At 42.2% G+C, this 14645-nt stretch overlaps 1 protein-coding gene across 4 annotated transcripts in view; it reads left to right on the forward strand.

Moving 5' to 3' along the window:
• The window catches only part of PFKFB4 (6-phosphofructo-2-kinase/fructose-2,6-biphosphatase 4), a 111371-nt gene that overhangs the window by 45862 nt on the left and 50864 nt on the right, over positions 1 to 14645 (forward strand). For 3 of the 4 annotated variants that reach the window (XM_045024232.1, XM_045024231.1, XM_045024233.1), the window contains exon 1: positions 7506 to 7665. The exons of the other annotated variant lie outside the window; for it this stretch is intronic. In XM_045024232.1, coding sequence (XP_044880167.1) covers positions 7563 to 7665 — 103 coding nt within the window. In that variant the 5' untranslated portion in view covers positions 7506 to 7562. Of the gene's footprint in view, positions 1 to 7505; positions 7666 to 14645 lie in introns of those variants that run through there. 4 annotated transcript variants of the gene reach the window in all.

The following is a 14645-nucleotide window of genomic DNA, read 5'->3' on the forward strand; positions in this document are numbered from 1 at the left end:
AGGGGCGGCTCTAGATATTTTGCCATTCCAAGCACTTCAGACAGGCTGCCTTCGGCAGCTTGCCTGCGGGAGGTCCCCGGTCCCGCGGATTCGACGGCACGCCTGCGGGAGGTCCACCGAAGCCGTGGGACCAGAGGACCCTCTGCAGGCATGCCGCTGAAGGCGACCGGCAGAGCGCCCCCCGTGGCTTGCCGCCCCAGGCACGCGCTTGGCGTGTTGGTGCCTGGAGCCACCCCTGCTTCTTGGAATGTTTGCCATCTTAAAAGCATGGCTAATTTCATAAACCACATTCTTTAAAATGTAGGAGACAACTGTACAGTTTCAGACAAATCTTGATCTTCAAAAATGAAACAAAAAGAAAAATAAGTTTTGTGTTGATATTTTTCTTTCCACGTTTCCTCTCCCCATCTTCCAGATTGTAAAGAAAGCTTTCTCCTGCTCTATTGAGGGGGAAAAAAAGGTAGGTCTTTTCAGAATAGGATTGGGCACTGTAAGGTTATAGCAGCATCAGAATGGAATGCTTCAGTGGCTGTGATCTTTAGAACCTGGAGCAGGGGATGCTGAGTAGCTTGAACCCTTTCTTTATAAGACATTTAGGAGGAGAGAGACACCCACAACAAGCCCTAGGTACAGGTACCTCTAAGAAAGATACCCCTAGAAGGGTTGGACATGTTACACCTTATGGTCATTTCCCCCCTGCAAATGTCAGAAAACAGTTGGCACCCCCTACACTTTGTATATCTATCTAGATATCTAAGATGCATCTTTTATTGTGATTTTTCTTAAGTGTTAGCTTACCCGCGAAAGCCTGTCCTAGGCCTTAGCTGCAAAAATCAGAGGTATTGAAATATTCTAGCATAGTGCTGCAGTAACTCCACTTCCTTTTCTTCGGTGATTACTATCCTATGTGATCAACAGAGCAGGACAAATCATATGTCATATGAATATGGAGCACTTGAGAATAAAATCTGCCTTGTAATTTTTTCTTAGAAAAACAAGATTACCCTTTATTTTATAGGGCTGTCCCAAATTTTAAGTGTGGGGTTTTGGGTTTAAAAAACATTTGAATGGTGGAAAGCATGCCTTCTAAATGCTGGGCAGGGTAAATAAGAAAACGACAGTAATTAGTAAAGTAACTCAAGGACTATTCTTAAACTGAAGATGTTTTGAATGCATAGCCCACTACCTTACAGAACAGTTTGTTCATGAAGGCGGAGGGAAGAAGAGGTACTGAAATAACTTGAGATCTACTGGTGACTCTTTTTTTTATTATTTTAAAGTAAATTGATACAGATTTTGTTGCCCTTTACACTATTGATTATGGTGTTTCATCCCTTTCCCCCTGCTCTCATTCTCTTTCCCAGCTTCTTTATTCTTTCTAGCTCAGATTCTCCATGAAAATAGGCTGAGCTAAAAACAGGGTGTGCTGGTCACTTAAAATAGTTGTGCCTTTTCAATGCACTCAACTTGGGCCAAGTTCTGGCACCATATGGAGGACCCCTGTGCCTGAACCAGAGACCCATTGACTTCAGTAGGGTTCCACCCATGCCCCACAGGATTAGGAATATGTAGTGATCTTTCCTATGCTGTTGGAGAAAGATGTTCTATCTTCAGTTTTTTTGAGGTGTGTTAATCATTTGTTGTATTGCGCTGGAAGACTTGAATTTGTTGCCTCAAGGAAATACTTGAATTTGTGTGCCTCAAGGAAATATTAATTTATCACTTCCAGTTGTTTCAAAGCCTTTTTTAAAAAATCCTATTTAGGTGTGAAACATGAAGCATGTTTTTGGATGCCTGCTTATCCTTTGGCCCTGTCTACACTACGAAGTTTTGTCACCAAAACTGCCGTTTGTTGATCCAAACAGTGATTGCGTATACACTGCAAGCAGGGCCAGCTCCAGACCACAGCGCGCCAAGCGCGTGCTTGGGGTGGCATGCCGCGGGGGGCGCTCTGCCAGTCGCCGGGAGGGTGGCAGGTGGCTCCGGTGGACCTCTCGCAGGCGTGCCTGTGGAGGGTCCGCTGGTCCCGCGGCTCTGGTGGACCTCCCGCAGGCATGCCTGTGGATGCTCCACGGAGCCGCGGGACAAGCAGACCCTCCGCAGGCACGTCTGCAGGAGGTCCACCGGAGCTGCGGGACCAGCGACCGCCAGAGCGCCCCCTGCGGCGTGCCGCCGTGCTTGGGGTGGCGAAATTGCTAGAGCCGCCCCTAACTGCAAGGCGACTTTTGTCAGGGAAAATGCCTGGTTTTGGTGACAAAATACATCCACCCTCACGAGAGATTTACGTCTTTTTCCTCTACATTTCTGTCGACAAAGAGCAAGTGTAGACACCATGCTTCTTTTCATCGCTATAATTGGCCTCCAGGAGGTGTCCCAGAATGCCCATCCTGACTGCTCTGGTCAGCAGTTTGAACTTCACTGCCCTGCAGACAGGTAAACAACCATCCGCCCCTCCCCCTTAAAAATCCTGGGAATTTTTGAAATTTCCATTTCCTGGTTCATCCTTTACCGCCAAGCATCTCTGTGTTTGTGTGTGCTGTTTCTTGTGCAATAAAAGCAAACTTTTATAATGGTAAATCATATATTTTTTTTTCTACAAGGTGAGATTGCAGGCACTGCCAATACATGTACAGGCATTTTAATCACTTTAGTACAGGAATATATAAGGCCCCAAATGTCACCATTGCTCCCTAGGAAAATGACATGTAATGTAACATTGAAGCAAAAGGCACTTTCAACTGTCATCTGGCACCTACTGAGCCTATTGTTGAACCACTCATTACTGCTGTCCAGGTGTCCCGTGTAAGGTTTCATGAGCCATGGCTGTAAGGGGTACGCGAGGTCCCCCAGGATCACTATTGGCATTTCAACACCACCCACTGTAATCTTCTGGTTAGGAAGGAAAATCTCTGTTTGCAGTTTTCTGTTCAGGCTAGTGTTCCTGAAGATGCATGCATTGTGCACCTTCCCAGAGCACCCAACGTTGATGTCAGTGAAATGCGCACAGTGATCCACAAGTGCCTGCAACACCATGGAGAAATACCCCTTCCTGTTGATGTACTCCATCGCAAGGTGGTCTGGTGCCAAAATTGGAATGTGTGTGCCATCTATCACCCTTCCACAGTTAGGGAAACCCATTTCTGCAAAGCCGTCCACTATTTCACGCACATTTCCCAGCGTCGTAGTCCTTCATAGCAGGATGTAATTTATTGCCCTGCAAACTTGCATTAATGCAGCCCCAACGGTTGATTTCCCCACTCCAAATTCATTCATGATCAACCGGTAGCAGTCTGGAGTTGCCAGCTTCCACACAGCAATTGCTACATGCTTTTCCACTGAGGGGGCAGCTCTCATTCTGGTGTATTTGTGCCACAGATCTGGGGCGAGCTCCGCACACAGATCCACGAAGGTGGCCTTCTGCATCTGAAAGTTCTGTAGCCACTGCTCATCATCCCACACCTGCATAATGATTCAATCCCACCATTTTGTGCTTGTTTCATGAGCCCAAACGCGATGGTCTACCCTATGCACCTGCTCTGTGAATGCCAAAAGCAATCTAAAGTTGCTCCATTTACAAATGTAGGTGACTAAAGATTCTTATAGGTGCCTGCTGGGGTTTTCAAAAGTGCACTCACCTACGTGCATCTTTAGTCACCTAAATATACCTTTGTAAATCTAGCCTTTTTGTCACTAAAACAAGCTGTGTCTCTGGATGCATTTGTGGAGCAAATCTGTTGAGGGGAAGGTGTTACTTTTCCATAGTCAATTTTCAGAGATGAATTGCAAAGGACTGGGGGAGAAATTGACTTTTTGCTATTTCGTTCTTTTAAGTGTCAAGAACACCTGCTTTTCAGGCCTGGTTTTTATTTGTAAGTAAAAATATTATTTCTGTTTATTTTAGTCTTGGAGATATCAGGAATGTCAAATCTGGACATGCTTGGCTTTACTGGAGGACTATTTGTCAGTTTTGGAGATGTGTATTGTGAGATTTTGCACATCGGTTGAAGGGGTGAGGTGCTGAATCTTTCACAAAAATGAATATTTTTTTCAAAATGTTGATTACTCACTGGAATTAAATGATATTAACAAATAAATTAAGAGTTTTGAGCATTATAAAAATTTGTTTCTCACTTGCTCAGCTTTAAGTTGATTGACTCTTGTGACATATTTTAACTCATTCTCCCATTGCTATCAAGTTTCCTGGATAGACAAGATCAAGGACAAACGTTAAAGAAAATTTCAGGGAAGGAATGATACTGAATGCTATGGACCTGCAGGGAAACACTAAACACTAAAGGAGAGGAGGGGAAATGAGATGGAAGCGGAGAGAGAAACCAAGCAAATGGAAGTGCTGAGGAGAGAGAAAAGAAATATGCAGTGTTGCCAACTCTTGCAGTTGTATCGTGGGTCTTGTGATATATAGTGTTTTTCGTACAACCCCAGTTTTGTGGTTATGTGTGAATCTCAGCTTTCATTTAAAAAAGTAAGTTTCCAGCCCTTGTGGTTATGAAGAAAAGCTTGAAAACACAATCCCTAAAGGCTCAAAACTCATAAGGCAAATGAAAAGGGCCCACCATTTATTTTTATTTTTAAATCTCATAATTTTTAAGTCAGTCTCATAACATTTGAACACTTATTGGAAATAGAAAAGGTTAAAAGATTTAATGAATATTTAATGCATTTTATTGAATGTAGATTATTATAAGTGAAAGAATTTTGAATGTGCCTTATTTACTGTCATGTCCTAAACTGTTTGAAATATTTAAGTTTCAAATGCTGAAGATGCTTGGGTACTAGGGTGATTAGCACCAGTATAAGAACCTTGTCTGAACCAGTATAAGATGTTTGTTTGAACACAACTGTATTCGCTTGATTTTTGTGCCCAATTGTGTGACCTTAAATTTTACCCAAAATGTAAAGTTTTATGAAAACAATGTGTATTAAAACTTAAGTGTGTAATGTCCCTTTTAAAGACTAACCTCTTGGTATGGTTTTAGCCTTTAGTGCAGAAGATAACATTCACATATTTGAAGAAATATGGATAAGAAATAACTTCATTACTGTTTTAGTAATGTATACTGCAGAAGTGCAGTATTTTTAATATGGTTTTAAAGAATATTCTGAGGTACAGAGCTTGATAAATAGTCTAACAGAGTTTGATTGCACTTACTTACAAGTCCATCTGCAGAAAATGAGAAAACCTCTGTGTGTTTGTGTATAACATTTTGTGTATTGTTAATGGCTGCAATACAATGCAATCTTATTTTTTAATTGAGAACTGTCTGCCATGTAACTACCATATTATTATTTAGAGTACGGAAAGTAATTTTGTGTTCGTATCTTTATCCCTTTAGTGCAAGAGTGCTGGAACAATTTGTACAGTGAGGGTGCTGAGAGCCATTGAACCAAACTGTAAATGCTGTATATAATGGAAACCACTTCAAGCCAGAAGGGTGCAACAGCAGCCACTATGCTTTAGTGTTCAAGCCTTCTTTTCCTTTGGGTAGTGTGTGTGAGGGAGAGGGAGGTTTGGATGAAAGATGCTACATAAAAATGTATTATATTTATTGCCTCTTCAGCCCAGGTCAGCCTCAGGACAGCATGAGGCTGTGATAATGGAGTAATAAGGAGCATTAAACTGTAACAAAAGCCTCCTGCCTAGAATCAAATTTTATATGTAGTGTAATTGAAATATATTACCCCCTCAGAAGCAAGCAGAAAGTTGTATGCAAATATTTTTTAATTGGTCATTTAATCTTAGAATAAATCCCAGTTGCTAAAGGGGTCATGCTGAATCCTTGTTTGCGAGCTTCGAAAAGCAGCTGCGGAGTCCTCAAAAATAAGCAGTTGGACTCTTTTTAAGGGGGAGCCATATCTGATATAACTATGGCCAAACAATGTTTGGCAGTTGATATAGGCAGGCCAAACTGTGCTCCAGAAAAGAGCAAAGTGTGGTTGCCATCTCCTTGTGCATCAGGAATCAAATAAGCCTTGTCCCTCTTTATGCCAGCAGTAAACGTCATTTACAGTATAGGGGTAGCTCATGGCAGAAGAGGCATGTTTGGATAGAGGTTCAAACCTGGCTCAATTTCCAGAACAGGTGCAAACAGGAAAGGCTAACAAACGTGTATCCTCACCAGCATAATCAATGTAATCAACTGTGGTGGAGAATTAGCTCTTGACTAGCCCTGGAATAACTTGCTCCTTCCTCCCTTACCCAAGGTATAAAAAATTGTTGCCTACTTTTTTTTTAAAAGGGATTGGAGGTTTTCAGTGCCTCCATTTCTGGATGTCCAGTTTGAGACACGTTTAAGAAGCTTGATTGTTCAGAAAGTGTGGAGTACCTACCTTGGAAATCTTTGCAGAGATTTTCCCCTGCAAACTGCAGAAATATATATATAACAAATATAACAGGGATTGGCAACCTTTGGCACACGGCCCTCCAGGGTAAGCACCTTGGTGTGCCGGGACGGTTTGTTTACCTGCTGCATCCGCAGGTTTGGCCGATCGCGGCTCCCACTGGCTGCGGTTTGCCGTCCCAGGCCAATGGGGGCGGTGGAAAGCAGTGGCCAACACATCCCTCCGCCCGTGCTGCTTCCCGCCGCCCCCGTTGGCCTGGAGTGGCGAACCACGGCCAGTGGGAGCTGCAATTGGCTGAACCCGCAGATGCGGCAGGTAAACAGACCAGCCCACCAGGGTGCTTTTCCTGGCGCCCGTGTGCCAAAGGTTGCTGACCCCTGTTATACAGCATAATAGGGGATGATGTCTGGTCAAATTCAGCCAACAGTTTAGGCAGTGTACGATTATGCTCCAACAATTTCTCAAGGCTTCCTTATATTACGGAAAACTGCACTGAGTTGACTACATAGATGTAGTTTGGTCGACCCCTAGTGTAGACACATTGTCAGCCTGTACACCTGAAGTAAAATTAGAGATTCCTGAGCAGTCTCTGTTTTTTAGTGTTTATTTATTTGCATGGTTAACCAAGGTAAGTGATTTTAGTACAGCCATGGGAAGTAGTAAGCAGTGAAAGGATTGCAAAAGATACTGACGTTTCTGTAGGTTGAGCAGTAGGTTTTATTTATTTTATTTATTTGACCCAATGATACATTTAAAAAAAAGGGGGGGGGTGCTATATGATTAAGACCATTTTTTGAGAGGGTTTGCTCGCTTGGAACCATTGTAAGTGCCGCAACAAAGAAGTCTGGGTTTCTCTCAGCCTCCCAGCTCTCCCAGAGGCCTGCGGACTGAATGGGCAGTCGGGCGCTTCCAGCCCCCCTCCCCCTCGTGTGCGTCGGTGGATAGCCCGGAGCTAGCCGCCGCTCCCCGGTGCAAGGCTCCGGGGCGGGGTGTTGTACGGTGCCCCCACGCCTCCCCTGCGCTCTTCGAGTCCGGCGCTAGGGGCGCGTTTGCTCAGTCCCTGCTCGGCTCCTTGTTCCGGGCCTCGGTGGGCCGAGGAGGCGGAGCTGCAGCTACACCCCGCCCGTTGCCGCTGCAGAGCGCCCGGCTTTTCCCCGGCAGCCGCCGCTACTACTGCCGGCGGATCGGGGCCCCATGCGAGGATGGCGGCGTCGCCGGCCCGGGAGCTCACGCAGAACCCGCTGCAGAAGATCTGGGAGCCCTACAACAACGGGCTCCCGGCCAAGCACAGCGCCCAGCGCGGGGGTGAGCACTCGGGGGGGAAGTGGGCGAGCTGCGTTATAACCAGGAACAGGAGAAACAAAGGGGTCGGGGGAGCTGAGACACAAAGGGGCTGAGGGTTCAGCAGATGGATAGGGGATTGGGCAAGCAGGATAGAGTCTGGGGGAGGTGTAGTGCGGGTTGTATGCAGCAGAAAGGCAGGACAGGGAACAGCTTACCTAGGGGGTGTGAGTGTGTAAAATATAATATGTAGCAGTACAGGATTTACGGTAGCAGGGACTGAGAGACCTTGGGGGAGAATTGCATGTTTTTGGGGGGCAAAATAGAGGGGGACTGTGCAAGATGTGACTTGACATAGGAGACAGTGGAGGAGGTCATGTTTAGGGGAGAAATCGGGGGGAGGGGACAACAGTGTCTCGAGCAAATCTGGAGTTGGGGCAATGCAGGTGAGGTGGTAATAGATGGAGATGGGATTGGTGGGTCATGGGAGATGCAAAGGACTTGATGAAGAAATTGGGTGCAGAAGATGCATGGAAGAGGTGAGGTGGTGGAATTGAGGGGCAGAACAAGACCTGCCCGGAAGATAAGATTGAGGGAGGAGTGCAAGAATTGTGAATATTTGGGCCACAGGGCTAGCGTGGGTTAGGTGCTTGGGAAAGGGGGACAACACAGGAGTTGTTTTGGGCAAGAGATTTGGCAGTGGAGGCAGAGCAGGAGTTAAAATGTATGGATTGAGAGACATTGCAAGAACTGGGGGGGTATAATTTCGATGGTGAGGGACAGCGTGGCATGATCTTCAAGTTTCTTATTGTAAGCTACATTTGGCACATTGAGAAATGGAGAAAAATCTGATTCCTTTAATTTTTCTTCTTTTAGGAATCATAAGGTGATTCATCTGGAAGTTCTCTCTGTTTTGTGGTATGGATATTTCCTTGAGGTGAAGTTGTGGGGCTTGAGGTAGAAATCTGGAGTCTGAAGGGAAATACAACTTGCCCTTTGAGTAAAGTCCTCTCTGAGTTGCTTAGAACCTCTTGTACTTTGCACTTTTTGCTACGCTAGTGCTTATAGAATCACTAAACAAATCTGAATGACAGAGATGTCTCATGCCTTTTACATTTTAAGAATATTTGGTTGGCTTTGGAATTCTCCAGCTCGCACTAAGGTCCCATCTATACTGGAAAAACTAGTGTGTTGTGGGACTTGGTTACAACATGATAGTCCTTGTCAACTATTGATCTTGTGTAGATGGGACCAAACTGGATTCCAGAACCTTGCTGTAAATTTGAACTTCATGTGTCTTCTGCAGCATGACTTGGTAACTCAGTTAAAATTTGGTTTGGTTCCATCTACACTTGCAAGACTGAACCATACATGGTACTACCATGTTACAGTGTGGTAGTTTTAATAATATAGGCCAGATCTAAATCGTTTGTATTTAAAACATACAAAAAACCCTGTGAGGTCTCTCTCCCAAAAATACTGTAAATGAATGCTGGCTGGAAAGTCACTTTAGTGGTGGTGGTCTCTCTTACTTCATGTTAACCAAGTAAAGTTAAGGTGTTAAGAAAATCAATATTCTTATAGTGACTAGTGGATCTCAATAGCTCTGAGACAGGAACATAAATAGTAAAAGGACCTTCCTCTTATGTGAAACCCTTTCTCCTTTCTGCTGGACTGCAGTAAATCCTTTTGGTTTCCCTTTTAGTTCCTTTCCGTTTAACTTACTCATTGTATTGCCATATCATAAATCATTTCTAGCTCAGCACAGGATTTATCTCTTTTTACAAAGCTGTAGCTAAGGCTGCATGGAAGATTTATTTGCATCAAAAACAGATCTGTTAAATAACAAGTGTCTACATTTTCACCTGATATGGTTTTGTTCATTTGTTTGTTTTAACTGCAAGATGTCTTAAAACAGTGGGCTGAACTCAGACCTGGTATAAGCAGATCTGATTCTATGAAGTTAATGGAGTTGCACCTCATTGGGCCAAAGCTAAGTTTGGCCTAAGGAGTTTAACTACATGTTTCAGGTGCTTTTAGATGATTCTAAATTGGTTAATTTTTTAAAATGAAATGTTTAACTAGGCCATCTGTTACATCACTTAATAGATTTTTTTTTTGAGATCTAGCCAACCAAGTTATTGGGCATTAGGACTTATGGTTTCAGGTTTTGTAACGTTGTAGTCAATTTTGTAAGAGATTTCATCACAGAAACGTTTTAGTTTAATTTAAACCCTACCACGCTTAAGTCATGACAACCTTATTGGGCCAAGTGGTTTCAATAGTACTGAATTCAGTAGTGGATGGATTGCAGTTATTGTGGACTTTTAAGGCAAATATCCACAGTCATGTTTACATGATCTAAAGTATCACTTTGGTCCATCCATTAAAAAATGCTCCTAAAGATTGATTTATCAGAGAGACTATGAAACTAATTTTTGCATATGAAATAAATCACTCAATTAAAAAAATTTGTGTAAGCGCAGTAGAATATGGAAAACTACTTAAATATCAATTGCTACTGCAAAAAACACTTTGGAAGACTTACACAGTTACTTCAGTCAAACTGGTATCTGTTTTCAACAGATGATAATTTGTTACTGTGGCAGCTTTTAGATAGTTAAAATGCTTCTTAAAAAGAAGGCCTGAAGAAACTAAAATTTCATGTACACAATGGAAATGTGTATTAGAAATCTGTGAACTGATTATCTGCATGAATCTTCTCAAAAAAAGTATGTGGCTTCTGATGGTTATAAATAACAAGTAACCAGCGTAGACTTTTGACTGTTGTCATTAGACTGTCCTGTTTCTTGGTAAAGTTTTGTAACTCTTCCACAGGCAAGGTCTATTTAAATAGAGAAGCCTTTTCAACAGAGAATTAGATAACAAAAAAATAAATTTGAATTCTTATAATATTTTCTTCTGCTCATGCACATCTTTCCAGATTGGCCAACTTTTTTCACCTTTTATATGTTTGTTATAGTATTTTTTTTAACTGATGTAAGTTAAGGGTTTTATTTTTAAAAATAAATATAAATCCTAATTATGCATATAAATGCTTATATTAATTTAAAAAATGTATGTTTGCAATGAAAACTTTCTCTCTTAATTGTTTAGCTCCTGTCTACATTACAGTTTTTTAACTGAGTCTGAAACTAGTAACAGGTTTCACAGTGGTAGCCATGTTAGTCTGTATCAGCAAAAAGAACAAGGAGTACTTGTGGCACCTTAGAGACTAACAAATTTATTTGAGCATAAGCTTTCATGGGCTAAAACCCACTTAATCGGATGCATGCAGTGGAAAATACAGTAGGAAGATATATATACACAGAGAACATGAAAAAATGGGTGTTGTCATAACAACTCTAATGAGACTAATCAATTAAGGTGGGCTATTATCAGCAGGAATAAAAAAAACTTTTGTAGTAATAATCAGGATGGCCCATTTCCAACAGTTGACAAGAGGGTGTGAGTAACAGTAGGGGAAAAATTAGCATGGGGAAATAGTTTTTATTTAAAAATGACCCACTCCCAGTCTTTATTCAAACCTAATTTAATGGTGTCCAGTTTGCAAATTAATTCCAATTTTGCAGTTTCTCATTGGAGTCTGTTTTTGAAGTTTTTTTGTTGGAGAATTGCGACTTTTAGCTCTGTAACTGAGTGACCAGGGAGGCTGAAGTGTTCTCTGACTGGTTTTTTAATGTTATAATTCTTGACGTCTGTTTTGTGTGCATTTATTCTTTTGCGTAGAGACTGTCCGGTTTGGCTAATGTACATGGTAGAGGGGCACTGCTGGCACATGATGGCATATATCACATTGGTAAATGTGTAGGTGAACGAGCCTCTGATGATGTGGCTGATGTGATTAGGTCCTATGATGGTGTCCCTTGATTAGATATGTGGACAGAGTTGGCAATGGGCTTTGTTGCAAGGATAGGTTCCTGGGTTAGTGTTTTTGTTGTGTGGTGGCTGGTTGCTGGTGAGTATTTGCTTCAGGTTGTGGGGCTGTCTGTAGGTGAGGATTGGCCTGTCTCCCAAGGTCTGTGAGAGTGAGGGATCATCCTTCAGGATAAGTTGTAGATCCTTGATGATGCGCTGGAGAGGTTTTAGTTGGAGGCTGAAGGTGACAGCTAGTTGCATTCTGTTACTTTCTTTGTTGGGCCTGTCCTGGATTAGGCGACTTCTGGGTATTCTTCTGGTTCTGTCAATCTGCTTCTTCACTTCAGCAGGTGGGTATTGTAGTTTTAAGAACGCTTGATAGAGATCTTGTAGGTGTTTGTCTCTGTCTGAGGGATTGGAGCAAATGCGGTTGTAAGAGCTTGGCTGTAGACAGTGGATTGTGTGATGTGGTCTGGATGAAAGCCAGAGGCATGTCGGTAAGTATAGCGGTCAATAGGCTTCTGGTATAGGATGGTTTATGTGACCGTCACTTATTAGCACTGTAGTATTCAGGAAGTGGATCTCTTGTTTGGACTGCTGCAGTGAAGTAGGTTTTAGTTGAAACTAGTAAGTGATTTCACTGGGTCCAAATGTGATCTGTGTCTACATGCAACGTTGTTAATACTCTGTTAGGAACCACAATGCTAAGGCTTTGGCTACACTTACACTTCAAAGCGCTGCCGCGGCAGCGCTTTGAAGCGCTAAGTGTAATCAAAGCGCCAGCGCTGGGAGAGAGCTCTCCCAGCGCTGTCCATACTCCACCTCCCTGTGGGGAATAACGGACAGCGCTGGGAGCCGCGCTCCCAGCGCTGGGGCTTTGACTACACTGGCGCTTTGCAGCGCCGCAATTTGCAGCGCTGGAGAGGGTGTGTTTTCACACCCTGCTGCAGCGCTGCAAATTTGTAAGTGTAGCCAAGCCCTAAGTGTTACACGTGTCCCACCACCTTTGACCAAAACAGGGATTGTTTCCTGTAAACAGGCTGTAAATCAGGTGTTTTACGGTGTAGGCAGGACACTATAACTACTAGCTGCCCAGTCCTCCTTCCTCCCAAATTTTTGTGCTCACACAGTATATGTACTGCTGTGTGTGTGGATAGGAACCCTCCCCAGATTTTTATAGAATACACTCATTATGCATAGGGGGTAAATAGTGAGGCTGTTTGTACACCAGCATGGTTGGCACATGGCTTTGTTAGTAAATGATTCAGAGAAGGGGTGTCAAAACCTGGTGATTAACATCAAGGTTACAAACAGTGAGGTGGTATTGGTTAAGCTATTTAGAATGCAGGAAGAGAAAGCAAGATAAATGGTGAAAGGAAACTTTTTTTTTAAAGTGTGTTCAATTGAATTGATCTAAAGTGGCAGTTAAGAGGTAAGGATTTAGTTCTTTTGTCTTGATAATGTCCCTTTAAATTACTTGTATTATTTTCTATTTATCTTTTCCTTGTCTTTCTGTTTGTTTCCTGATATATTTCTAAAGTAGCTCAGCTCTTCCGATGGCATACCTGTGGTTAATTGGACTTTCTTTAACATTGAGACTGGATAATAGGTAGTGGATCCCCTGGATGCAGTTACCTTTAGTAATCTTATCCGAGTTGGAAGAAACCATAATTAGGTATCTCAGTAGACAGTTAGAACACATAATACACTAATATTTTTAGATTCTTTCTTGACCATGATAATCCAACAGGAATAAAAATCTGTATAATTTTGGACTAGTAAAAAGCACAACAAAGTACCATCTGAGACAGCTTGGGGTGAAAATATAGGGCTTTTTAAAAAGTGTATTGACTTGGCTAAGGTAAAGTGAAAATAAATTGTTCAAAATGACACTGTAGCTGAAGTAAGGGAATAAAACTCACTAAAAGTCAGCTAAGTGTCAATTTTATTTACATCCCCACTTAAATTTTACAGTAGTCTGTCTTGAAAGCATTCTATAACTGGTTATTTGGGTGCAACTAGGTATATGTATAATTGGCCTAGATCAAAGCTACTTTCAGGTTCAGCTGTTGGGTTGCTTTAAGTTCTGTGCATCTAGGAATCTAATCTAAACCTGAGATTTAATTGAGAACAGTGAAATATACTAAAGCTAAATATTTTTTTGAGGGAGAGAGGGAAGGTTATAGAACAAAGGTGAAAAATAAAGGCCACATTTCCTGCAATTAAAAATAATTTTTCCTGGAACTGTTTTTCCTGGAACTGTATACATCAGTTATTCTTAAAGATAGAATTTGACAAGCTGAGTAACTTTTTTTTTTAATTTGAAATTCATATTGCACTGTAAAAATAGGTCACTTTCAAAAATATAAAGACAGACATGGTCACTGTCCTGGAGAGCTTACTTTAAGAGCTTGTAGGGCCTTTATATACCGTTATCTGTATAACACGATGAAGGGGCTTAAATAGGGAGAAGGGGACGATGGTTGGCAGAGCAGCTGTAGAAGATGACAACAACAACAGTATTTTGGATAGGTGAGAGGAGGGAAAAGAAAGTAGTGAAAGGTAGATAGCTCAGAGAAGGGAAGGTTACAGTAATAAAATGTTAAATGACCAAGATGAGGTAAGGTTGGTGTGGTAATCTCCTTTATTAGACCAACTTCTGTTGGTGAGAGAGAGAGACAAGCTGTAGAGCTACCCAGAGTTCTTTTTCAGGTCTGGGAAAGGTACGGAGAGTGTCACAGCTAAATACAAGATTGAACAGATAGTTTCGCACATATTCTAAGGGACAATTCAAGGTGAAGTGGTCCATTAACACTCCTGTAGTCATAAAACAAAAAGGGATGGTTAGTGAGTTACAGATTATTGTAATAAACTGTAAATCTAGTGACTTTAGATGAGCAGTTTAGTATTGGGGATAGGGAAGATGGCTTACAGGGAAAAGAAACAGGATTTGAGAAGAACAGGAATATGTATGGGTGCATTGAAAATCATACCAAGATTACAAGGCTGGTTCCAGCAGGGTACTGGATTAGTCAATGCTGGCAGAAGAGAGGCTGTGGAGAGGAATTGTGAGCAAGGATGCTCCATATCGCATATAGTGCATTTGGGATGTCCAGGGGATAGAT

Source organism: Mauremys mutica, chromosome 7 (assembly GCF_020497125.1).
Source record: "Mauremys mutica isolate MM-2020 ecotype Southern chromosome 7, ASM2049712v1, whole genome shotgun sequence".
Classification (NCBI taxonomy): domain Eukaryota; kingdom Metazoa; phylum Chordata; order Testudines; family Geoemydidae; genus Mauremys; species Mauremys mutica.